The sequence below is a fragment of the Myotis lucifugus genome, unplaced genomic scaffold, assembly GCF_000147115.1.
Source record: "Myotis lucifugus unplaced genomic scaffold, Myoluc2.0 scaffold_59, whole genome shotgun sequence".
NCBI lineage: Eukaryota > Metazoa > Chordata > Mammalia > Chiroptera > Vespertilionidae > Myotis > Myotis lucifugus.
In genome coordinates, this window is record NW_005871107.1 from 2,224,152 (window position 1) to 2,251,347 (window position 27,196).

At 39.3% G+C, this 27,196-nt stretch overlaps 1 protein-coding gene across 1 annotated transcript in view; it reads right to left on the bottom strand.

Moving 5' to 3' along the window:
• Positions 1–27,196, bottom strand: part of COL9A1 (collagen type IX alpha 1 chain) — a 92,021-nt gene that overhangs the window by 19,297 nt on the left and 45,528 nt on the right. The window contains exons 20-34 of the mRNA XM_023754314.1: positions 26,604–26,657; positions 23,232–23,285; positions 21,841–21,894; positions 21,648–21,701; positions 21,463–21,516; positions 20,977–21,030; positions 19,700–19,744; positions 18,595–18,648; positions 18,438–18,491; positions 7,708–7,761; positions 7,025–7,096; positions 6,473–6,508; positions 5,284–5,328; positions 3,681–3,713; positions 55–201 (exon numbers count right to left, since the gene is read on the bottom strand). Of these exons, the coding sequence (XP_023610082.1) occupies positions 55–201; positions 3,681–3,713; positions 5,284–5,328; positions 6,473–6,508; positions 7,025–7,096; positions 7,708–7,761; positions 18,438–18,491; positions 18,595–18,648; positions 19,700–19,744; positions 20,977–21,030; positions 21,463–21,516; positions 21,648–21,701; positions 21,841–21,894; positions 23,232–23,285; positions 26,604–26,657 (864 nt within the window). The remainder of the gene's footprint in view (positions 1–54; positions 202–3,680; positions 3,714–5,283; positions 5,329–6,472; positions 6,509–7,024; positions 7,097–7,707; positions 7,762–18,437; positions 18,492–18,594; positions 18,649–19,699; positions 19,745–20,976; positions 21,031–21,462; positions 21,517–21,647; positions 21,702–21,840; positions 21,895–23,231; positions 23,286–26,603; positions 26,658–27,196) is intronic.

Here is a 27,196-nt window from a genome sequence, read left to right on the forward strand (position 1 = left end):
GTGCTGTGGGATGGAGTCCCCACAGAGAAAGGGTGGACACTGCCTGCCACTCACCGGAGGGCCCTCGATGCCAGGCAGGCCGGTGGCGCCCTGTTCTCCCTGCACACCTCGGGGTCCCGGTGGTCCTTTTGGTCCCTCCACTCCGGGAAGCCCCCGACCGCCTTCAGGCCCCCTCAGGCCAGGCTCCCCGGGGTTACCCACCTAGAACAAAGGCACCGTGTGACACCAGGACTAAATACAAGTCTGCTTAGGATTGATACAATATTAATATTCAAACTTTGAGGTTTACTACATTCTATTCATTCAGAGGTGAAAATTTCTCAACGTAGACACATGGTGCCGCACTACTCACCAGTCTCTTAGAATTCCAGTTCAAGCGAACTTTTAAAGAATCTTTCCTTTTTGCATAGTTATTTCAAATTGGTAATTGAAATAATGCATCTTTAAAACCACATTCTTAATACTCTAAGCCACTTCCGAAGAGCAAGCTAGCTGTTAATAAGGCTTGTTAACTTTTTCTTTCCACAAAAAGGCCACCGAGTTCTTACATGTTACTTTGTATATCACCAATACAGAAAGCATAAAACAAAGATATCTCTAAGAACAGAAGGCATTTAGCTTTTATAAGATTCTTTGGAGAATTTGAAGATGCCAGATATATCCAGCAATTATAAAATACTAACGTGAACTACATCAATACATGTAAAACACCACATTTACAACATTGCATTTAAAAGCAATGCATTTAAAATACTGAAACAAAAAGACTAAGTCCATAATTTAAGTATTGAAAAGTTAAAAATCTAAATATTGACAAAGTTAGAAATAAACTGTTTCCTTAGCACAAAAGCATAATCACATTAGATTTTTGTTTTCTGGAAGCAGACCACTGAAAGCATTTCATGGAGTCCTCGAGGACAATAACTGCTTTAGAAAGAGACTGAATAAATTCACTTTTTGTTAAACTACCTCGGGTAGAATGTGTGGTGCAGTAGTTACAATGTGCTGTTGTTTATAGAATAAGAATGAGAAGATAAAAGAACAGGAGGCAGCAAGGGATGCTAAAGTTCAAGATACGAATGTTCATAAAGCAACTTAATCCTGCTTCCTTTTCATATGAAACATTTCTCTAGAAGAAGCTCTTTGGAACACTCAAAGGTCTCAAACTGAAGGGAAGAAGGCAATGAAGCAATGCTTTCACCAGACACATCTAAAGAAAGCTCAGCACGTGTGCTTTTTCCAATCTCTCTTTATGCAAAAAAAAATTATATTCATCTAAGTCAACCTGTCAAAATTGCTCCTAGGAAGAAATTACGGCTTAAAAGAGTTCCCGAAAGGCAGTGTCAACAGGGAGAGCGAAGGATGTGCAATGCGGGGCTGGGCAGCTGTCAGGTGACTGGCGTGCAGAACTGTAACAGCTTCTGAAGCAACCCCGAGGAGAAGCCAAAGTGAATGCAAAAATGCATTAGCGAACTGGCAGAAAACAAAGGAGACCGAACCAGTGCAGTTTCTGCTGACAATGCTAAAATATTGCTGGAATAAGAGACAAGAAATTTTTGATGAAGAGATCAAGGCGCCAGGACATGATAAGGACCCTGGATCTCTGGGGGGAAATTCCTTGGGTGAGGAGAGGTATTCTGAAGTAGAAACAGCCTTCACCTGCTATCAAGTTTGTCTACGCCAGTGATGGCGAACCTATGACACGCGTGTCAGAGGTGACACGCGAACTCATTTTTTGGGTTGATTTTTCTTTGTTAAATGGCATTTAAATATATAAAATAAATATCAAAAATATAAGTCTTTGTTTTACTATGGTTGCAAATATCAAAAAATTTCTATATGTGACACGGCACCAGACTTAAGTTAGGGTTTTTCAAAATGCTGACACGCTGAGCTCAAAAGGTTCGCCATCACTGGTCTACGCTGAAATCACTGCGGACAGCAACAGTCTTCCTGTTAGTAACTATTTCCCCTGATTCGGGAACAGTGCACTTTAATTTCATCAGTATCACCTGGGTCATGTTGGAGAAGACGGGGTAGGAAGGGAGGTGAGGAATCAAGAGCTAATTCCTAGTATTACATCCAAATTTAAATGAAGTGATCACTGCATTGTTCATTTTTCTTTTATGGCTTGAACATTAGCAATTATTGCTACACTATGAAATAGCATTTTTATTACCAAATTCTAAGATGGTTTCTCGTTTACATGTTCTCAATCCCAAACCATTTCCGTCTAAGAGTCTTAGGCAGAAAGATGTTACTTGAAGCTTGAGACTGTTCCATGGCGTTTAGAGGCAGTATGTAAACAGCTAAGTCAATACAACTTAGTCATAATTTCCACCTCGGTGGTGTGGAAAGAGCCCAGGGCTGGGCTTTGTGACCAAGTCTGGGTGAGTCTTCCCAGAGAAAGTGGGGCTGAATGCATATGAGGAGGCAGCTGTTTTAAGGAAAGAAACAGAAGGCAGCAGGCTAGGCAAACAGCACAAGGCATCAGACAGCACGCCGTGTAAGAACTGCAAACAGATGCAGTTCCAGACATGAAGGAGAGGAGAGGAGACAGGCAAGGCAGACACTTTGTCAAAAGCTGTGCACACCTTGCTAAGAATCTGATTTTACTCCATGAAATGTTATTCCTGAAGGATTTTAAGCAGAGCAGGGATAGTGTGTTCTACCTTTTCTGTCTAGATGTCCATGGCTGCCACAGGATCATATGTTGGACAGGGATGGAGAGGAGTGGGGGAGATTCTAGAAACAGGAAGGACTTTGAGACTAACTGGCAGCTGGTGGTTAGTGACATCTGAGATGGAGATCTGAGCTTCATCTTTTCTCTTTACACTAAATTTTTATTGCCCTAGTGCCGTGGTCGGCAAACCGCAGCTCGCGAGCCACATGTGGCTTTTTGGCCCCTTGAGTGTGGCTTTTCCACAAAATACCACGTGCGGCACACAGTGCAATTGAAACTTCGTGGCCCATGCGCAGAAGTCGGTATTTTGTGGAAGAGCCACACTCAAGGGGCCAAAGAGTAGCATGTGGCTCACGAGCCACGGTTTGCCGAGCCGCAGTTTGCCGACCACTGCCCTAGTGCATTCCTTTCAAATTACACATCATCCCAGGGTTGCCACTAATGGGTTCTATAATTCTGAATTCATCTAATCTCTAAGGACATTAGTTTAGTTTCTATAAAATGATGAATTAAACAAGATAATCATTTTCCAGCTCTAATAATTCTCTATTACATTTTCTTATACATTATGCCTCTATCTTACTTCCCCAAATAGAATACACTGGAGATTAAGAAAATTACTGAAATATTTGCCAACAAATTGTACAACTGCCAACAAAACTCAATTATACTCTCATCACCGTGAAGCATGAGTCAGTTCTTTAAACATGGCCCATTTGGGGAAGAAATTACCATGTAATATATTCATTGAGCCACTTGTAATATGAAAAATAAAATCCTTTAGAATAGTTAGTTCAATAGGCAGATCTATTTGCTCTGTTGTTTTGTTCTTTGAATTAATCCACTACTTAACGAATACATTTAGACATTCATTTCCTTGAAGATAAGTCCATTAAGAATTGAATTTACAGAATAATTTCATAAAGCAAAACATGGCATTTTCTTCAGCATTATTGATATTTTTATATTTTATACCATTACTGTTCATTATACTTACAGTTCCCTTTGGGCCAGGTAATCCTATATCTCCCTAAATCAATAAAACAAAATTATATTAGAACAGTGTATTCACAAAGATATTATGCTGCTGAAATCTATAGAAAACCGTGAACAGAGATGAACCCTGACACCACAGAAAGCCATTAGACTCAAAAGTTGTATTCTACTCCTTGCTACTTAACTTTGCAACCCTGTGTGAGCCAGGTAATCTCCCAAACTTGGCTCACTTATCTGTTAAGTAACAGGGTTGAATCAGAGCTATCCAAGGCTCCATCCAGATCTAAAATGCTAGGTGGTGAGAATTTAAAATGTTAAAAGATATTAAACTAGCATTCTGTTATAAAACCTAATAGGCATTTAAACCTGATGACTTTGTTTTTCAAACTCTAACAATATTTTAAAATGTATCCCAAAAGTCTATCAAGCCAAAAAATGCATATTTTAGGCAAAAAAAACAACACCCTTAAAAATCATCTCCCACCACCAAGTCTAGATATGAATGCAACTCAAGTTTTAGCACATCAGTTCATCTCCACTACCAAACAGATGATTTAAAACATCCTCTTAGTACATAAAATGAACAATTTTAACAGAAAACTAAAACAGAAACAATTATTTGTGGAACTTGTTTAATAGTTAGGAAGCTTTGCCTAATTCAGATGTTACATTTATACTAACTCTAAATCCTTAAAATCTGAATAAAAACATTACCAGAATTTTTTCCTGCATTAAAAGCTCTCCAAAACTAATTGATGAGGAATCCATCACCCCCACCCCCAAGGACCAAACATTTTAGCTTCCACACTAGATCATGCTAGACATCGTCAAAACTGTAAGGGATCCAGCTGTCCTGGCAGTAACAATTACTTGTTCTTGTCTTCCTGTGGATTTAGCCGCAGGTGGAGATGGAGGTCACCTCTTTGGAGGGTTTTAGAGTACAGAGAATGCCCATGGTCACACTTGTGAGCCACAGCTTTCTAACTATACTAAAACTTTAATGTTGGTTTGTTTGGTTTTTTTTTTTCATGAAAGGCAATATTCACAGACTTTCTATAGTCACATAAGAATCCCGGCCAGCATGGCTCAGCACTTGAGGGTCAACCTAAGAACCAGGAAGTCACGGTTCGATTCCCGGTCAGGGCATGTGCCCAGGTTATGGGCTTGATCCCGAGTATGGAGCGTGCAGGAGGCAGCCAATCAATTATTCTCTCTCATAATTGATGCTTCTATCTCTCTCCCTCTCCCTTCCATTCTGAAATCAATTATATATATATATAGAAAACCATGAACAGGGTAAATATATATATTTACCCTGAATGTCTATATGTAAACCCACAGGAGAATTCACCATGTCTAAGGGAATGGGAACACTGTTCTCCAAAGGTTTAAGGCTCGGTCTATCACCATCTAGGTGTTTCCCCTCTGCCTTACTTGATCTTGACTGTAATCTTGTAAAGTCATTTGTTACAATGTATAAGAAACATCTTAACTTTTAAAGAAGACAAAAAAGATAAGATGGGCAGAGAAAAGGAAAAATATATGTTGTAATGCAGTTTGAAATCAGTAAGTCTCCATCATTAACCAGAAAAAAGATGTCTTACAAGTTCACCCCTTTCTCCTGCTTCACCTTCTTCACCAGAGGCACCCTAAAAATTAAGTCACATTTGAAATTTAAAAGTCGCATTTGAATATTCTTAGCCCCCCGGCTCAGTCAACATTGATGAGCATTCATAAATGGCCACACTGCTTCCAGGGTCATGCAGAAATACAAAATGCTCTCAGTGGCTTTCTAATCTAGCTGTCGGTGGCCAGGCCAAATCAGAAAATGGCCTAGCCTGGCCAGAGTGGCTCAGTTGTTTGAGTGTCATCCTATGCACCAAAAGGTTGCTGGTTGGATTCCCAGTCAGAGCACATACCTAGGTTGGGGGTTTAATACCCTGATAGGGCATGTACGGAAGACAACTGATTGATGTTTCTCTCTCACACTGATCTCTCTCTCTCTCTCTCCCCACCCCCTCCCTCCCTGCCTCCCCCTTCCTCTCTCTAAGCATGTCCTTGGGTAAAGATTAAAAATTAGTTAATTAGTTAATGAATTAATTTAATTTAATGGCCTAGACAGGTGGGTACTGGAAATATTGAGGGGAGCATTTTGTAAAGTATATGATTGTCTACCCACTATGCTGTACACCTAAAACTAATACAAAATAATATTGAATGTAAACTATAATTGAAAAATAAAATTTAAAAGAATCCATATGTGAGAAGAAAACAAAAAGAAAGTGGCCTAGAGAAAAGCCAGAAGGTGAGGCCGAGTTTCTGCTAAAATTAAGGATTACTGAGTGTATTCAGCAATCTTATAATTAGGTAATCTTTGACAAAGGGCTCTTACAGCACGAAAAGATCTCCAGAGAAAGGACTGGTTCTAATTCATATGCATAGTTTATTTGCTAGTTCCTTGACACAGAGAAACTTAAAACATTATAACGTCTATGGAAGGCTTCATCAGAATAAACCAATTCGATGAAGGAGAGAGGCAGGGCCACTTTTTTCAAAGGAAGGAGAATGTATAGCCCTGGAGGTGGAGCCATCATTAGCTCCAGCTTATTAAAACAGTGAATAAGGCTACAGGCCAAACTAAACTCTAGGTTTCACTCACGGTGAAACACATTGAGAAAAACTACTGGCCTCCAGCATTTTAATTACACCCATAAACCAGCGGGTGCCCCCTGCTGGTCGAGCATAGTCATGCACATTCAACCCTGCATTTTATACCATTCAAATAGGACCTACCTGTTCACCCTTTGGACCAGGTTCACCGACTACACCCTGTAATGCATAAAATATAATACTTTTTCAGTATTTTAAGATTTTTATCTATATAAGTTGAAATGAAGCAACCCCCTTTATTGGGCTAGTGGATAAGCACAAATACAAATATTGTGAAAGAAAACATCTCCCTCTCTCACCACCTAACAAGAGTCATGTAAGACCTAGAGAAGCACACCACTGTCCTACCCAGGGCGTTGGGGCAACTTGGGGCATTCTTTGATCCCATTGATGTACAACTTGACTAGTAAGAACTAAATAGAGAGCATGATTACAACAGAAATTTTTACTTTCCTCCGTTTTTCCCCCCTCCTGATAAATTATCATATTAATGGGGTTTTTTGGCTTCTTAATCTCAACTCTCAGTAACTTCAAATACCTTTCTTGATAGCTCTCTGTGATAAATTCTAGAAAATTTAGAACTTTCTAAAAGCAAAGCCAAAAGCAAGACTGGTTTCTCGGCATAGTAGGAATCCCTTCCAAATAAGGGACCTTTTGGAGGACTAGAAAGCTTACCCTGTCACCTTTCATTCCAGGAAGTCCGGGGGGGCCAGGCAAGCCAGGGAGGCCAGGGCTGCCAGGAGAACCCTGAAAAGCAAACACCATGTCCCCAGATCACTGTTACTGCAACACGGAAAGCACACAGGCCCTGGGTGTGTTGACGCCTGTCTAAAATTAATGAGCTGTGTGGTTGGTTTCACTCTCTTCCTCACATTTGCCTCTCTCCCACATTCGCGGGAGAAGAGAGACCAGCTCCCCCACCCCCTCTGTCCCACCTCTGAGCTCCTCACTCCCCAGTTTGCACTCCTTCCCAACAGTGGGCTCTTTGAGTCTAGCCCCTGCCAGGGCACTGCTCCTCTTGCTGTGTAAACAAGCACAGCTGGAGGAGGAAAAGGCGGCATTCAGCACAGTTCTCTCCATTCCAAAAACAACCAGGGGCCAAATGTAGCAACTGATGTCTCTCCCGGTTTTAAAATGTATGCTTCCAACCACACTGATTAAAATGCCCTCGGAGGGTATTTCAAATCTAGTTTGAAATTACTCGTTTACTTTTTTCACATCTTCACATAACAATGAAAAATCGAAAGGATGGTTAAATTGCCCTTTGTAAATCGTTTTTCTCTCCTTGCTTAGTTTTTGAAATGCATCGTGTTTTGTACGAAGCAAATGAACTGCTGGAGGCTGAAAGCATGACTTACCAGTTTACCTGGCAGGCCTGGGGGTCCCATGGGTCCTACCTCGCCTCTGCTGCCCTGGAAAAGCACAAGGAGATTGTCTGCTGGATCGTTCGCCAACATTCAAATGCTTAATTACCACGCCGATAAAACAATATCCTACCAAGGGTTCTGTTTAAATATGCCATTAAAGTATTCACATCTTCGACTGAAGGCAGACACCTTTGTATAAAATGCCTCCGCCTCCTCAGTGTTCATCCCTCGGCGAATGTCATCAATGCTGTTCATTGTGCTTACAGACCATTAGAAATAACTGATACATCTGCATGAAATGCGCGCAGTCATTTTCAGCATCTAAATCACACCTAACTTATGCTATGGCTCTTTAAGTACATGTTTTATCCTCTCATTTAGAGGATGCGTTCCTGAGGTGTAGGTACTTTACTTTTGAATTCCACACAATGCCTAAAACTCAGAGTAAACATTACATTTTAAAGCAATATCTGGCGAATGACCTTGAACCTAAAAAGAGTGAAAAAGAGACAAAGACAGAAAAGTGTGCCTTTAAATTACTATTGCAACTTTGAAAAGACATAGATCGTAGAAATTTATAGTTTCTGAAATTAAAAATTCTTTGCTCTACTCATGTCTGAAATGTGTCTTAAAAGATGAAACACTTTGAAAAGTACAATTTATAATGAAGATACACCAAAAGCAGCACACTAATTTCATTTTCTGAGCCAATTTAGATTTTTATTTGAAACATTAGGAACTTTGAGGAGACACAGGAACTCTTCCATTTCTTTCCCTGAGAACTTCATACGGTTTTATGCAGTCTGATAAAAGCTTGTTTTATTTCTAAGCATGTTCAACTAAGCTGAACACTGAGGTTATTAGATAAATAATCGATGGACAGTGTTTTAAAAATGAAAGTTTGTTTTTCTTTAAAATGGCATGACAATTTCATATTAATGTTTAATATTTGTAAATGCTTCTAATAAGATTATCCCGATCTGACCCATATGCTATTCATTCATCTATAAGTTGAACAAGGTGTCAGGATCCATAAACCTACTGAATTTTCAATTTCTCTAAAGGAGGTAAGAAATATTTGCCAAATTACAGGTTTCTAGCTATGAGGTATTATTTTGTGGCAGCAATTTCATATGACTTATAGGTGACTTAAATGAAATCCTCTTAAATACTTTCCAAAATTTTTTCTTTTCTTTAATCCTTACCCAAGGATAAAATCAATCTTTTTATTGATTTTGAGGGGGGGGAGAGACAGACAGACAGACAGACAGACATCAATTAGTTGCCTCTGTACGCACCCCTACCATGGATCAAACCCATAACCTAGATATGTGCCCTGACCAGGAACTGAACCCAGCACCTTTTGGTGTACAGGACGACACTCCAACCAATTTAGCCATCCTGCCAGGGCAAATACTTTCCAAAACTTTTATATAAACAACCTGACTAGTGTATGAGTTTGGATAACACATTGGTCCTTAACCATGTAAGAAGCTTGGAAGCCAGAGACAGTGCCTATAAGTCTAAACGAAAACCAGTCACTGTGATAGATTCTTCTATTCATCTATAAATAGAAAATTGGGTTCCAGCCATTAATTTGGCCCGGCACTTCAAAGTTTAAGACAGATTTTCTTCAGCATATCTGCCCTTTTGGCATTTTCAAATAATTTCTGAACTGCATCATGATTGAGATCCTAAATGTCATTGGGCTAACATGACTTTAATTCACAGAACAATTAGTAGTCATCGGTGGGGAAAATAATTAATCATATCAGAAGGGGAGAACTCAGCTCTTGACACAACCTCAAGCATTCACTTCTAAATAAATGAGCCATTATGCCATCTTACCCAAAATAAAGATGATGAATATAATACCTTTTTTCTCTTTCACAATGAAAGGGCTAAATCAAAGTAAAGGATTGTATAATCTTTCATTTATTTTTGGAGAGATTATCTTTCCAATCAAAGACAAGGATTTTCTCTGCTGAAATCTTACTTTCTCTATCTTTGCTGAGCTCTTATTAGTCAGTTCATAAATATTTTCAACCACTGGCAGGCCCTTAGTAATACATATGAGTGGCTCAGAACCCTAGTGTAGACAGCCTGCTCTGCTGAACTTGTGTACACATGAAAGCCCAACACACTTAGGACCAGGGGAAGGATCAGCGAGATTATGGGCATTTATTCCTTTGTTACTGCACATATATAGCATATGGTTCCTCTTTTATATTTCACCTCCATCCTATAAATCCTTGGCCATTCTAAACATTCTTATTTCTGTGCAAATCATCTCACTGTAGGGAAAACAGTAGTGATTGTTTTTACAACAATGACCAAACAGCTACAAAGTGTTAGGGCAAGATTTTCTAATGGCCATACTTAACATTTCTAGGTATTCCAAAAACATGCATGATCTTTCTCCAAGTTCTGGAATTTCACCTGTAACTAAGATGAACATGAATAATCAAGATATACACAGTAATCTCTAAAAAGATAGAGTAAACTAAACACATTCTGCAGAGAGCAATTAATCTTGACCTGGTAACCACAAGTGTGCTAAATAAATGCTAAATCTCCTACATTTCAACAGCTGTGATGATAAACACATTCTCAGATGAGGGTGAGGGAGGCTGGTAGGGAAATGGTTATTCTGCCCAGCGGCTAATATCTACACACCCCATGACAGTAAGAGTTATAACCTTTTTTATAAGAGAATTGAAGAAACCAGGAGGGAAGAAGCAAAATCCTACCATTAAAAATGTAAGCACCATAATAAAAGGCTATAATTTGCTCTTGGATGTTCTGTGCCACCACATACTAGTATATCTCTGACATGTTCAGACACATCAGCCAGTTCATCCCTCCTTAAGAAGCCAAGCAAGGCTGTAAAAAAAAAAGATTCAGATCCTCAATCAGTGATTCCTGATTTTGGCTGTGCATCAGAATCCGGAGGGCTTTTTAGAAATGTATTTCACTGGATATCTTCCACCAGTTCCTCTCCCCATTCCCCCTCATATTCCACCCTTCTCCCCCAGATTCTGATCCTGTAGGCTTGGGGTAAGACTTAAGAATCTGTTTGGGCTTACGTTATGTTTGTCTGTCTTTACGAGGCTTTACTTAGACTTTTGATAAATGCTCACTACAAAAGTTCTATAAATACTAAAATTTGTTAAATATGTCTTGTACCACTGGAATCTGGCAAGCTAACTTCCAATAACAACCATCCTGTGGAGCCTTGACTTGAGCAGGGAGGCATTTGAGGGTAGAGGTGAGGTGCGGACATTGCCAGGCCTGAAGTCTGGCTCCCTGGCATCAGCTAACGCCTGGCACACAGCCAATCTCTTTGTGCCTGGGTTTCCTCATCTAGAAAGTGGGGATTAAAAGCAGTACCTATCAGAGAGGATTGATGAGATGCATGGAGCACTTAGAACAGTGTCTGGCTCATAGGAAGTTTACAGAAGTGTTATTATTTTTATCCATGTTTTTATCCAAAGACTAAAAAAACAGTCAAAAAATTTTAATTGAATGTTTGATTATATGTTTTTTGCCTTTCAGCTCTCCCATGTTTCTTTAAAAGCACAAGTTATGCTTGGACAAAATGAGTCTCTGGTCCTCATTTCTCGAGTTTCTGTTAAGATCATGGATTAGTAGGAGGGCACTTTCTTTAGAAGCAAGCACAGCCGGTTTGGCTCAATGGATAGAGCGTTGGCCTGCGGACTCAAGGGTCCCAGGTTCGATTCTGGTCAAAGGCATGTACCTTGGTTGTGGGCACATGCCCAGTAGAGAGTGTTCAGGAGGCAGCTAATCGATGTTCTAACTCTCTATCCCTCTCCCTTCCTCTCTGTAAAAAATCAGTAAAAAAAAAATATATATATATATAAAAAAAGAAGCAAGCACAGAAGATCCTCACTTAACATCATCAATAGGTTCTGCAATTTTAGGTGAAGCAATGTATAATAAAAGGATATTTACAATAGGCTAATTGATATGAACGAGAGTTAAGTTCCTATGGTATCTCATCAATGTTATGAGGAAATGATGTTGAATAAACTGTTGTTATTTGAAGACTCGCTATAGTGGGAGCTACTCAGAAATACTCATTTCAATAAATACAGAAAAATAATTCTATTTGGAAGTCTCCCTTTTAAAAAAATGCAACTACTAGACTTTTAAAATAATGCAGAAAAATACTTGCATTGTCATAATTATTTTACCCCCAAAAAATGAATTTTTATTTCATTGTACTCTAGACTGTGATGGTGATTATGTTTGCCTGATTACCCAAAATGCTAACTAGCTGAAGGATAAACATTATCCTTAGTACCTTGCCAATTTTAGAAATGGAATATATAAATTACTATACTAAGTGCTTCTCTTTGGCAAAAAGAATGCTGATTAAGCCAGAAGGTCAATTATAATTTCTATCAATTGTTGCTTTTACATACCATTTACATATTAACTTCAAAAAATCTCATTTTACATTAGTCCTACCACAATAATACTTTTTAGGTTTGCCACTATGATATTTTTAAATCTATTCAATTTCATAAAATTATATAGTTTCATTTTTTCTCTGGTGTAGGTTTAAATATTGCCTCATGCACAGAGGTAGATAAAAATCTGTCTAAACTATAACTATCACAGTTGTTTCATAAATTATTGACAGGAGTAACATTCCGGGGTCTGGGTAGGATAGGAAGACAACTTAAATCACTCAACAACATACCCTATGGGGACCTCTGTGCTTGAGGCTATTGATAATAGGGTAGGGGAGGCACTTTAAGAAACATAATTCACCTAAGAAAGAAGAACAAAGTAAGAGGGATCTCAATACCAGATATCAGGCTGTATTACAAAGCCACTGTTCTCAAAACTGCCTGGTACTGGCACAAGAACAGACATATAGACCAATGAAATACAATAGAGAACCCAGAAATCAACCCAAACCACAATGCTCTGTTAATATTTGACAAAGGAGGCAAGAACATACAATGGAATCAAAACAGTCTCTTCAATAAATGGTGTTGGGAAAATTGGACAGATACATGCAAAAAAATTAAACTAGACCACCAACTTACACCATACACAAAAATAAACTAAAAATAGATAAAGGACTTAAGCATAAGATGGGAAACCATAAGAATCTTAGAGGAATCCACAGGCAGCAAAATCTCGGACATATGCCAAAGCAATATCTTCACTGATACAGCTCCTAGGGCAATGGAAACTAAAGAGAAAATAAACAAATGGGACTACATCAAAATAAAAAGCTTCTGCACAGCAAAAGAAACCATCAACAAAATAACAAGAAAGCCCACTACATGGGAGAACATATTTGCCAATGTTATCACCATTAAGGGTTTAATCTCCAACGTTTACAGGGAACTCATACAACTTAACAAAAGGAAGATAAACAACCCAATCAAAAAATGGGCAATGGACCTAAATAGATACCTTTCAAAAGAGGACATACAGAAGGCCAAGAGACATATGAAAAGATGCTCAAAGTCACTAATCATCCAAGAGATGCAAATCAAAATGACAATGAGGTACCATCTCACACCTGTAAGAATGGCTATCATCAACAAATCAACAAATGACAAGTGCTGGTGAGGATGTGGAGAAAAAGGAACCCTCATGCACTGCTGGTGGGAATGCAGACTGGTGCAGCCACTATGGAAGACAGTATGGGTTTTCCTCAAAAAACTAAAAATGGAACTGCCATTTGACCCAGTGATCCCACTTCTAGGAAAATATCCCAAGAAACTAGAAACACCGATCAGAAAGGATATATGCACCCCTATGTTCATAGCAGCAGAATTCACCATGGCTAAGATTTGGAATCAGCCTAAGTGCCATCAGCAGATGAGTGGATTAAAAAACTGTGGTACATCTACACAATGGAATACTATGCTGCTGTAAAAAAGAAGGAATTCTTTTTTTAAAAAAAAAATATTTTATTGATTTTTTACAGAGAGGAGGGAAGAGGGATAGAGAGTTAGAAACATCGATGAGAGAGAAACATTGATCAGCTGCCTCCTGCACGCCCCCTACTGGGGATGTGCCCGCAACCAAGGCACATGCCCTTGGCCGGAATAGAACCCGGGACCCCTGAGTCCGCAGGCCGACGCTCTATCCGCTGAGCCAAACCGGTCAGGGCAAAGAAGGAATTCTTAACATTTGCAACAGCATGGATGGAACTGGAGAGCATTATGCTAAGTGATATAAGTTAATTGGAGAAAGATAAATATCACATGATCTCACTCATTTGTGGAATATAATGAAGAACATAAACTGATGAACAAAAACAGATCCTGAGACAGAGAAGCATCAATCAGACCTCAAAGGGAAGGCAGGGGAGAGTGGGGGTAAGGGGGAGAGGTCAACCAAAGGACTTATATGCATGCATATAAGCCTAACCAATGGACACAGACACCAGGGTGGTGAGGGCATGAGCAGAGGGGGAAAGGGGGGAAATGGGGGGATAAGGACACTTATGTAACACCTTAATTAATAAAGAAAAAAAAGGAAACATGATTCAGGTTTCCCCAGGAGTATATAATCTTCAGAAAACTGGAAGAAGACCAGCATGGCACCCCTCCCATTAAGAATCATGAGAATCATGAGATCAGAACTGGCCCTGGCTCGTTCTGAGAGGCCTGGAAGAGGGAAAGGGACCAGTAACCACATCACGGTAGGACCAAACCAGAGGCCCCAACCACTTGCCTGCTCCAAACCAGGAGCCACCCAGACCCAGTTATAAACCAAGTGACGTGCCATGGTGAGAGCCAGAAGCTTGGTCCAAGTGGTAAAGGTACACGCTCACATATAACCACCGGAGATGCCAAAAAACGTCAATATCTTTTGCTGTAGTATTGGCAAAAGCTGATGGAACAATGATGGGGGAAGGGGGGAATACCACTTAATTTCAAAGACGGGTTCCAATGAGCTCTGATCCATTAGCAGAGCACATTAGAAATGGGTTTTCATTCCTTCTACTCAGCGTCTCAGTGTGAGATTTGCAAGAAAGACTGATCCGGCTTGTGAGGACTAGTTGAAAATGTGTGAACTTGTCTATGAAACTGAATTTAATGATGTAAAATGAAAGAACAAATGTATCTTTCAGCAAGGAGATTTGGTGTAGAAGCTCTGCTCCAGAACTGGAATATTTATAACCTCTCATGACACTCCTGAAAAATTTATAGCAGGTGAGAAGTCAATTATTACATAAGCAGCATAGCAAGATTTATGATACCTCCAATTCGGCTCTTTTCAAGAAATATTTACTACTTTATGGCAGACCCTGAGTAAAGAGATGTAAGATACAGAAGGTGGGTCAGACGCATCCCCGCCTTCCGGCAGTTTCCACAGCGTGGGGTGGAAATGGCCGAGGGTGACGGGGTTCAGGATAAGGAGAGGTCACTCCTCTCTGGGGGACAGGAAACAATCAGAGATCATCTCATTGTGGAATTCACATTTCAGTTATACCTCAGAAGGCACATGGGAAGTTGAGCCTGAGAAATGGAGAAGAAAGGTGTAACAGAAGAAAGTAGGCAGGGTGGGGAAGTGCAGAGAGTACCGGGCAATTAGCATGGACTTGAGCACAGGCTCTGAGCAAGGCAGAAATGCAAGTAAAACCCAGGCATAAGCAGACGGTTTAGGCTGTTGTACTTTCTGTTACTTTCAGGGGAGATGCATTAACGACTTTTAAGTGAAGGGATGATGGAAGCTGCGCTTTGGGAAGACCAGCAGCTGGGTGGTGTGTGCAGACTTGGAGTGCTGCCATTCCCCGGGCCTTCAGAATTGTGTTTGGCATTTTTGTTTGTTCCATGACTGTGGGGATACTACTGGAATTCTATGGTGGAGGTCAGAGATGCAGACACCCTGCAATGTGCAAGAGTCCTGGAGAACGAAGACCCATCCCAGCCATAATACCAAGTACCCTGTTGGGAGACACTGGGAGACAAAGACTGGAGCTGAGAAGGCCAATCAGGAGACGACTGAAATAATCCCACCAGCAGGGAATGATCTGAGCCAGGGTGGTAAAGGAGGGCTAAGAAAAGAAGAGTGAAATATAAGAGAGCTCAGAAAAGGAGGCAGTAGAAGCAAAAGGTCCTACTGGACATAGGAAATGTGAAGACGAATACCAAAGCTTTGAGCCTCAGTGACAGGAACAATTTGGACTCACAGAAACTCAAAAATCAAAACCTTAAACCTTGCACAGGCATGATTTCCTCTGGGATCTGCCGCTCCCACATGAGAATATTAAACACACACACACACACACACACACACACACACACACACACACACCACCTTGCCTCCTTCTGCAGTTCTGCCTCTCATTCCTTGCTTTATACATCCTGTGGCACTTTACTGGTGATGGGCCTGACCCTCTCTCCCTGTATCAGTTTTTGTGTCAGTGCATGGTGCTGGCACACAGCAGATGCTCCTCGATGCAGTTTTCCGCTCTATCAAGTGAAAACTAGACATAATAGTCAATATTCTCAAAGTTCCAGTGCCCTCTCCCACACTGTTAAGTCATTCCAAACCAGTCACATAGCATCTTCATCACTGTGGAAGTGTGACCTAACTGTAACTTCATTGCTTTGACAGTCTAATGAAAGTATTTTAACTAGATATTCACAGGCTCCGAGCAAGAGAGAAGGAAAGGATACGCAAGGAGTGAGACAGAGAGAGCAAGGAGCACAGTGAGGAGCAGGAGCTGGTTTTCTGCGGCTGCAGAGGACCTTATGGAAACCACCTGGTAGAGGTCAGTTGACAGGTATCTGTGAGAACGGAGAGCACTGGCATGTCACAAGACTCCTGGAATATTTCACTTTCCTAAAGCATGAAAATCCTAATTCATCATGCTCAAGAAATGCTTTAAAAGAAATAAGTAACAATGATTGAAAATGTTTCTGTTTTCCCAGTTGTGGTTCTTTTTCTTGCCCAGCAGGCTTTCAAAAAAAAGAACTTAGAACAGGGGTGGGCAACCCCTGGCACGCGTGCCAAACATGGTACGCCAGTAACTTTTGCTGGCACGAGAAACCCTCTCTTATAATCTTCCATTTACAATTTATTTCTTAATGACTTTTTTATTTTTCAGATAAATTCAGTGTAGGTGCATCTTAGATAAATAAATAATTTTACATAACAAGTTATCTTAAAGACCATAGACATGGATTGACGAGAGAGGGGAAGAGCAATTTCTATGCCTCTGCCTTAACTCTCCCTGCCTTCCTAGATCCGACCAGTGTTTTGGTTTCATCCACATATGCTTGTGAATCTTTGTTCTCAGTGATGAATTTTGTTAAGTCTCGTAATAGGAGTAGCCTGACAGATGAAAGCAGTAGCTCGTGCCTATCTCTGAAGGTCACGAAATATAAACCTGATGTAAAATCTCTGTCATCAGTGATGCAGCAGCAAAAGTCCCACTGATAATATCAAATGGAGTCATAAATTTTTCTGTCAGACTATCAGTATACATGTATACATTAAAAAATAAATGTATTTTTCATCATCATATACTGTGTTTTTGTCGCTCGAATGAATTTTATTATTTCTTTAAGGTTCTTCACATACGTACATCTTAAGAGATATCAAGTAGGCGTAACATGTTCTCAAAAAATTAGGGTTGGCACGCAGAAGAATTTTGAGTCAGAGATTTTGCTGGTTTTGGCACGCACTCACAAAAAGGTTGCCCACCCCTGACTTAGAAGGTCAGAGAGAATTTTTTTAAAGTTAAATTGAAGTGCATAATGTTTAATTTCCTAATCAGTCTCTCTCTGAGGGTTAAATTGTATCTATTGAGAATATATACATTGTATATTTGCTGCAACATAGATATTTGCAGACTCACACTGAAAGAAGTCTGCCAGTTTCTCAAAAGATTAAACATAGAGTGACCACATGACCCAGAAATTCTAATCCTAGTTATGTACTCAAGAGAAATGAAAAAATATCTAAACAAAAACTTGTAGAAAAATATTCATAGCAGCATTATTCGTAATGGCCAAAAAGTGGAACTAACCCAAATGTCCATCAATGAATGAATGGATGAATAAAATGTGGTATATCCATACAATTGAATAATACTTAGCAATAAAAATGAAGTATTGATACATTGTGCAACACAGATGAGCTTACAAGCATGCAAAATGAGAGAAGCCAATCATTTAAAACCCCACATATTGCATAATTCTATTTATATGAAATTTCCAGAACAGGCAAATCTTTAGAGGTAGAAACTAGATTAGCCTAGGGCTGAGAGGATTAGGGGGAAAGTTGAATGACTACAAGTGAATACAGTTTCTTTTTGGGGGGTGATAAAAATGTCTTGAAATTTACTGTGACAATGGCTGCACAATTCTATAAATATACTAAAAATCAATTATATGCTTTAACTGGGTGGATTATATAGTATATGAATTCTCTCTTGATTTAGTTATTTATCACCCTAAAATATTTCCTTAACATGAGATGAGAGCAGAAAAGGTTGTCATGCTTTTTTTAAATAGTTCATTTTTGTTTCCACTTTCTCAAAACACAAGCACATTGTAGTTCTAAACACCTTTCCCGTTTCATTGTCCATATAGACTAGCACATGCTCAAACATCAGGAGGCATTGGTGGATGGATGAATGAATGAATGAATGAATGAGCGCCCAACAAAGCCCTGAGAAGGCACTTTGGAAGGCTCTTTAGGAAAGGAATACTCACAGGAAGCCCCCGGGGTCCTCGGGGTCCCACCTCTCCTGGCGGCCCCTGTTGGCCCTGTTATGAGGAAAGCAGGTAGAGAAAAAGTTAACATTCCCCAATCCTTTGTTTAGTGATTACAACAGGTTATAATGTGTGGGAAGAACTCATGGCATCTTACCGGTTTGCCTGAATTCCCCAATTGGCCAGGTTTCCCTGGAGCACCTGTGTTGCCCTAAAGGTAAAATGCAGCACAATTCAGACAGTAAGTAAGCATAACCATCCATCTGTCTCACCCAGTCCGGATGTGTCTTATACTTCAACAGCATTAATTTCTCGGTTTTACATTGAGAACGTGGGAGGTTGTACAGTCTCCTTCTTGGTGGATACATCACAGCTCTTTAGATGCAGGATAATGTTTTGTTATTCCCAGAAGTATAGGAAAGGTGTCAAAAATGTCCAAAAAAAGTGAAGGTCAAATGTCAAATGTCTTTAGCCTGACAAGAATATAAGAGCATTTTTCTTTATTTACTATATTAACTATATGTCTTTCCTCTACCATTTTCACCTCCAATATACCTCTTTGAGCCCTTTACCTGACAATGACATTTGAATAATTATAAACACTTATAATTAAAAATGTCAACAAGAGGAAATATGAGAGAATGTGCTTTTGAGAAACCCTCCCAGCAAGCTCTAGGGAAGGCACAGTTCTGGGGACGCCATCTCCCCATTCATCTCTCACCATCCGTTTTCAAGGCACATCTCTGGTCAGCACACTGTGGACCAATATGATTTTAGGGCTATAGCCATGTGATCTAATAGTATCCAATTTCTACATTATTCACATTTTATATATTTTTTCTTTCACCTATAAAAATAATACATGAATATAAGCACCTGTTGATCAGTCTGTGAACAAGAGATGCCTAACATCTTTTTCAGTGTAAGCTTAACAATCATAATAATATTCTCTGGCATAATTGGTATGGCTTAAAAATGTCTTCCTTTTGTTACTTGTGCAAAACTTTTACTAGTCTAAAACTTTCTGTAGCAAAAGATGACACTGTCAAGAAGGCAACTGATCAGCAACACTTTGTCAAAGTATTCTTTCTGCAGCTGGCAAAGAGATTAGCATTTGAAGACTTAAAGCTTTTTAAATTTCTCCTTAGGGTCAAATATAAAATAAAAGGCAGGTTGTAAATATTAAAAATGATAACTAAATATATTAATAAAATAAAGAAGTTTAAAAAAAAAAGCATTAATTTAAAAGGCTCATCTTTTACCTTTTCACCCGCAGTTCCCTTTGCACCAGGAATTCCAGGCACACCCTAAAAGAATGCAGGCAGAACATAGTTTTAATCACCTTATCTGAGAATCTGTGACGTGCCAAGCCTACTGCACACTGCCCAGGGACTGAGGGAATCATGACAACCTCAAAGATTTCGCGCGAGGAAGGTTCTCCTAGTTCTCCAACTCTGAACAATTTAGAAGGTATGACTTTACTGTATCTGGCTTGTTAAGTCTGAACACCCATAAAGCAAAGCCTACCTCCACACTAGTTATTTTTGAACTTCCATTTTGTCAAGGGGAGCTCTTATCAGCATGATTTCATGTACCAAATAACAAAACAAGGACCGATCGAAAAAAAGTTAAGCTTAAGTTTAAAAAAAAAGAATGGCAGGAGAATCCTGGCTCTAATTAAGATTTGATACTATTGGGAGTCCTAATATTCTCTGATTATTTTTAAAGTGTCAGAAAATAAATTCGAGGCCAGTTCTCGGTATTACCAACTATTCCTTATTAACTTGAAATATTTGCTTCCAAAGAGCCAAGAATACACGTGGTATAATCCACATGAAATTCTAGCCACATTAATGCAGGGAAACACCAATTTGAATAATTCAAAATAGCACATACTCAGAAATGATATTTTATGTCTCATGTTGTTCTTGAGCTTACCCTCAACTGTTTTACAGCTCAACGCTGCTAACAAAAACTTCAGAACTGGTTAAAAGTAGGAGAAAGTAATAGATCTAGAGACAGAGTAGCATCGATCAGATGCTCAAACCTCAGAGGGAAGGCAGGGGAGGGTGGGGCTAAGGGGGAGAGATCAACCAAAGGACTTGTATACATGCATAAAATCATAACCAATGGTACAGACATGGGGGGGGGGAGTGAAGGCATGAGTGGGGGGGTGGGGGGAAAATGGGGGGATAAGGACACAGTTGTAATACCTTAATCAATAAAGGAAAGAAAAAAAAAGTAGGAGAAAGTATATGATCCTGGCCCACCGCTCAGGGTTAGGAAAAAGATATAAGGAAGATTGAGTGAACTAAAGAGGAATGTAAAATTAAAGCTTAGTATATTATTAGAAAAAGAACTAGCTACTCAGAGAAAAAGTAGAAAAATGTAAATATAAAAAAAGGTAAATTAAAGCATTGTATCTTCCCCCAGGACTTAGCAATTTACTTAATATGTTTCTCCCCAAAATTCATATCTATACATGCAAATCAATATATGTATATAAAAACAATAAGCATTTAAAGAACTAAATACTCACAGGTAACCCCTGCAGTCCTGCATCACCGGGAGGCCCAGGTTTCCCCGGTTCACCCTGGGGGGGAAAAAAGTTTTTATTGCATCTTTGAACTTGTCTGAACTGCTGTATTACTTTTAAGAAAAGAAAGGACTCAGAGTAAAAGGATTATTCCAACAGCTGATCTTACATGCATTTTTATAATGTGACCCAATAAGGGGCAGAGGTTGGTGTGGGATAAGACTTAGGATATAAATTCAATCAAAATATACAATTTCCTTCAGCCTACTTTCCTCAATGGGACAATTTTACTGAGTTTCTGAAACCAAGCAAATAAGCATCCTATTCTAATAAGCATTTTGAATTGACACTTGATTAAGAAATTAAAAGGAAGAAAGAAGTCAAAACCAGCTAAATAAATCTCCCAGTAATAGAGCAATGGAAATGCTATGCTTGGTTGGCCAGGGCAGAGATGGCCCTATTCACTCTTGGACTAAATCACACAGCTACCTTTGTTCCGGGCATTCCAGGGATCCCGTCACGGCCATCCACACCTGGCAAGCCCTAAAGACACACAAAGAAACACACTGTCTCTTAGAAACACATTCTCCTTCCCTTCATTATTTTCTAAAGTTTTATTCTGAGTTAATAATCACTTTGAAAAATGTGCTTGATGACTACTGCTCAAGACATACCGTGTCTCCTTTGGACCCAGGGAGGCCAGGAATTCCTCTAGAACCTTGAGGCCCCTGCAGGGCAAAAGGGAACGGGCAGACAAGTCATGCTCAATTATCACAAAACTTAGGACATGTCAAAGAGGGGAGCATAGTCAGCAGTTGACACTGGAAATCACGCTGCCTGTCGTGATGAACACTCATTTGAACTCACTCTGTCTCCCTTGGGACCTGCTTCTCCTGGAGGCCCTCGCTGTCCTTGATCACCCTGTAAGGAAATAAAATGTTGTTACTCTAAGCAAAAGTTACTTATCGATAGACTTTTGAAATTATAAGATACCATCCACCTTACCTCTTTCATTCCAATGGCTTTGCTCTATTATGGATGCGTAGCTCGAGAAATCTTTTTATAAAAATTGTCTTTAAAAAATGATTTTCCATTGGGATCATCGAAACTTATTTATCTTTTACTTTTATTTTAAATACATATGCTTCTTTGCTCTTTGCATGTACAGGTAAAATAAAATTAAGGTCCATACTGCAAGTAACTTTTACATTTGTAGCTATGTGTACATATCAGCTACTCCCATTGATTATCCTGGTGGGTTAAGGTTTGGATTAGTTGCCAACCTTTTCTCCCTATTATTTAATTCCTCAGTTAATAATAATGGTTTCTGTAGAAATTATCAAGCTCCTGTTGATGTAGGGTATAGGTGGCAACAGATGGAGGATGTGTCTTCCTAAAATTCAGCTTTTGTGGGATTGTTTACCTCCTCTAAAACCTCAAAGGGTTTCCTATTGCTACTGGATCAGTTCCTATTGCTAAGATTGGCATTAAACACTCTCCACAATGTGGTTCTGCCTTATCTATGCAATGTCGTCTTCTCAACCCCAGACAGTGGCAGCGTCTGCAACAGCAACCCCACCCATTAAAGGTGCTTCCTCTCAGTTGTACTCTGCTGCTCTCATGGCCACGCCTCCTCTAAGGCCCTCTTGCTTGGATTACCTTTACCACATGCTCTAGTGTTTGATCTTATAATGAATGGTTTAGTTACATTCTGTCTTTCACACTGCACCAGAGGACCTTGATAGTTGCAAATTCTATTTTACTTATACCTTTTCTACTTTCTATGTGTATAGGTTAGCATTAATAAATGCCATTTTTATTTGCTTCCAGAAAGGAAAAAAGGTGTGAGGCAGCCTACAATATTGATACCTACATCTATGGCAGTCAAAATATGGAATAATGAGATCAGAAGTCATAGAGAAAGAAAAGGATAGAACTACCCAAGAACTTGACATGAGATAGTTACTATAATTCTAAGCATGCTGACAACCAAAACAAAAGGAAAACATAGCAAAGATAAACACTCAACAATTTTACTTCACCTATTAAAAAAACACCTATCTCAACCCAAGAAAGAGATGTTTATCTTAATTAAAATGTTTTAAATAAATACAAAAACCATTGCCCATTTTTCCACTTTAATTATTCACATGTAGGGGACACTTGCAGATACACATGCATATAGAAAAAAAATCGATCATTGATCGTTGCTAAAAAAAAAAAAAATCATGGGGTCTTGTTAAAGGAAAACTACTTACAAATGCACCAGGAATTCCTCGAGGCCCAGGTTCTCCATCAAAGCCCCGAGCACCCTGCAAGAAACAAGACAAAGAAATGAAAATGAGTTCAGTCATATATGTTAAAGGGCATATCAGTCTTTCTAAACAACTTTAATAGCCACTAAAAAAGGAGGTTTTATGTGTGTAATATATATCCTATTCATTAGTGAACCCCCAAAAGTAGATATGACACCTGAAATATGAAAACTCTAGTCTACATCTTCTCATCCCACCAAAGTACTTACAGCAAAATTTTGATAGCACTCTGGATATTTGAAGTTAACACTGCACCCATTCTTGATTGATGACATGAATAAATAGCCTGGCACCTACTTAGAGAACTTGGCAGATGTATTGGAAGAGATGTGGTAGTCCCCCTCCAGGACACTCAGAATCCCTATGGGAATTCATTAATGGCGAAGACCAAGGAGCCACCCAAAAAAATAGCTGCCAGGAACTCTGTGGGAGGGTGTCTGGGACTCTGGATTTCCACCAAGAAAGAAACAGATTTAGAATCAGAAGTCTAGCCATGTGATTTGGAAGAATGAATTGTAATAAGGATTTGATCAGTTCCTCTCCCATCCTGGGTAGATGTTAGGTTCTGTTTGCATAAAGCAATTGATCTATTCTCTCAACAACAGATTCACCCTGCCAAGCGATGTGGCGTAAGAACTACGAAGCTTTATAAATCTAATATCTTGAATTATCTCTGACTTGGTTATATTATATATATACATATATAATCTCCTCTTTTTCATTATAAAAATCAAAATGTGATTTTAAAACAAAAATACGGTGCTTTTTAATGCTGTCTACATACACTGCATGACAAAATACAATCCCCTTCTTTAAGTCTTTTTTTCTTCTATTAAGTGAATGAGAAGGCAATTGAAGTGAACAGGCCGTCTTCTAATGAACAGGGTTGAGATGGGGACACGATAAAATAAATGGAAAGCAGTCAAAAGAGTATTGAATAGATGTCAGGCCAAGAAAACCAGGTGGACAGCACCCGTAGTAAGAATTGAAAATTAGAAAACCTGTGATAGAAGGTTCAGACACAGGTAGAATCAGAGAAAGAACACCACAGAGAAAACACCAGAGAGCCTTGAAATTCTTTGATCCCTAAAAACCAGAACAAAGCAGTCGGCATTCTACATTCACCAGGGAAGAAGGGGCTTGGAAGACCTGAGAAAGACTTGCATTCATCATTCAGCCTGTGTTGTGAGAGCGACGCCCAGCCTTGCATTATAGAAATGACTTTGATGCACTTTCTCTCTCATGCTGTTCAGGGAGAGCTCAGACCCAAACTGCTGTTACTAGGTAACCACTCGATGGGCCTGAGTTCACAAGAAGGGCTTTTTTTTTAATTGGTAGGAATTTGACAGAAACCAGAGGAAATGAGAAATTTCGAAAAATAGAAACTAGAAAAATACCTCAAATAAAAAGCATATCAAGATCGGTAATTGGTTTCAAAGTGAGGGATCACATATATTAGGAATGATTTAAATCCAGAAAAAGCAAAGGCCTGGGTATCAGCAACTGTGAAATAAATGGGATTTATTATTTAATAACAGAAAAGATACGCACAGAATGTTACTTAAGGTAACATGAATATAGAAATATAAAATATTTTTTTAAAGTGCAGTGTGTTTTTTTTAAAGAAATGAAAGAGGAAATCAGCCAGACTGAGAATACCTAAAAGAGGCTAAAAAAAATGAAGTTGAAGAAAGTATTCACAAAATCATTTCTTCCAACATACAAAAATGTGCATCTCTTTAAAAATATATTTAATTTCATTTATTGAGTACTGACAATGTGCAAATTATTCTTGTTTAGTTGTTAATGGAAGGCTGTATGCTTCTGTGTGAAATGATATAAATTAGCCATTAGCCATAGACGTTCTAAAGAAAATGGGGCAAGAGTGCTTTTTTTTTTTCTGGATCCTACAAATTGCATTTCCTAACATACTTTCTAAGAAGGGGTAACTGTTTCTTAAAGTCTGGTAAAGAAGCTAGACACACACGCATGCACACACACAGAGCAAGACAGACACTTCTGAGCACATCATGAACTTTCAGGTTTCCATTGTTTTTGCTTAAGATATTCACTCAGCCAGGCATCCCTTGACCTCTATCCTCCGCCAGCAGCAACATCTCATCCTTCTAGGCCTGACCTCCTTCTGACGCTAACGCCTTCAGGAGCCCTCCCAGTTCCCCCATCAAGGTTAACTATTCCGTCCTCACTCCCTCATACCACTTGTCCTCAAGTTGATATCTCTCTTGTTTGCATTATAATTAGCTATTTTCTCCCAATAAATAACCAACTTGCAGAAGTCCTTATTCCTCTTTGAATCTCCCCAGCATCTCACAGAGCACCTTGCTATGGAAATGCTAGGAGAACCTGGGCTCTGAGACTAGGCTAAGAACAAGTTGGTGAACTCCGGTCACAAGGATATGATCCCTGGCAGCACAGCCACTGAGGGCCCCAGTGTCCTTGACAGCCACTGAGGGCCCCAGTGTCCTTGAGTGCATCTTGCCTTCTCTCACTCTCCCTTTCCATGTACTGCATCAGTGTTACCAGTGTTAACTACTATTAATGATAAAGTGTTAACTACTATTAATGATAAAGAGGTAAAATATAACAGCCCTCTTTATTGCTATTTGCCTATTTAAAATATAAAATATATGACAAGTATTATGCATACTACTCATTTTTATCAGCTAAGTGATAAACAGAAATGTGAAACTCTAACCAAACATCTACGAAGCACCAAGCAAAAAGTAAAAAGTGGCCAGCTGGTGTGCCTCATTGGTTGAACATCAACATAGGAACCAAGAAGTCCCGGTTAAATTCCCAATCAGGGCACATCCCCGGGTTGTGGGCTCGATCCCTAGTAGGAGACGTGCAGGAGGCAGCTAATCAATGATTCTCTCTCATCATTCATGTTTCTATCTCTCCCTCTCCCTTCCACCCTGAAATCAATAAAAATATATTTTAAAAATAATAATTAAAAAAGTGATGTTGAAGATAAGATATTTTTAAATGGCCAAAAATTTAAACATTTATACATTTTTATATTATAAATTCGTGCACGGGTATGATCCCTAGACCTGGCTGGCAATCAGGGTCGATCGGGGCCTTTAGGCTGCCAGGTGGGGCCTTCCTTCTGGCTGCCGGCCAGGGTCTCCCTTTCCCGGCTGCTGGCCAGGGCCTTCCTTCATTCCACGCTGCCCCCTGGTGTTCAGCACACATCATAGCGAGCAATCAAACTCCTGGTCTCCTGGCCGAACTCCCAAGGGGACAATTTGCATATTAGGCTTTTATATATATAGATAAACATCATATTCTTACTTTTTCTCCCTTTTCCCCAACTATGCCAGTGATGCCTCTCAGTCCTTGAGAGCCCTAGAAATGTAAAAAAGAAAAGTGAATTATTGTAGTTGAAGCACACACTCATTTATCTCATCATAAAAACTGATCCAGAAGAAGGATGTTATCACAACCTAAGGTAACATTAACAAATAGTGACATCATATAGATGAACTTTTCTAGTTTAGAAAGAAAAATCCAAGGAATTCTTCTGATGGTAAATCCTTGTTTAAAATGTTGAAGACTTACACACCCTGGAGTTCGAACAATTACTGATGACAAAAAAGTAACTATCACTGGCACAAGAGAATTATGGGAATGCATATGGCTTAGCTTTTAATATATACAGAACACACTGCCAATCTCCTCCTTCATGGTTTGTAAATTGGTTACGTGTAACATGGTTCTGATTTTAGACCTTGGGATAATTTATTCTCCCCATTATATGCCATCAAAGGCAACTAGGTTCCCAAGCTAACCCACTAAAGCTTATGACCTATAAATGCAGCTGCTCAAGTCTCCATTAGCCACCTATAGTCACTATTCATTAACCCATTTCCATGATAAGTGCATTC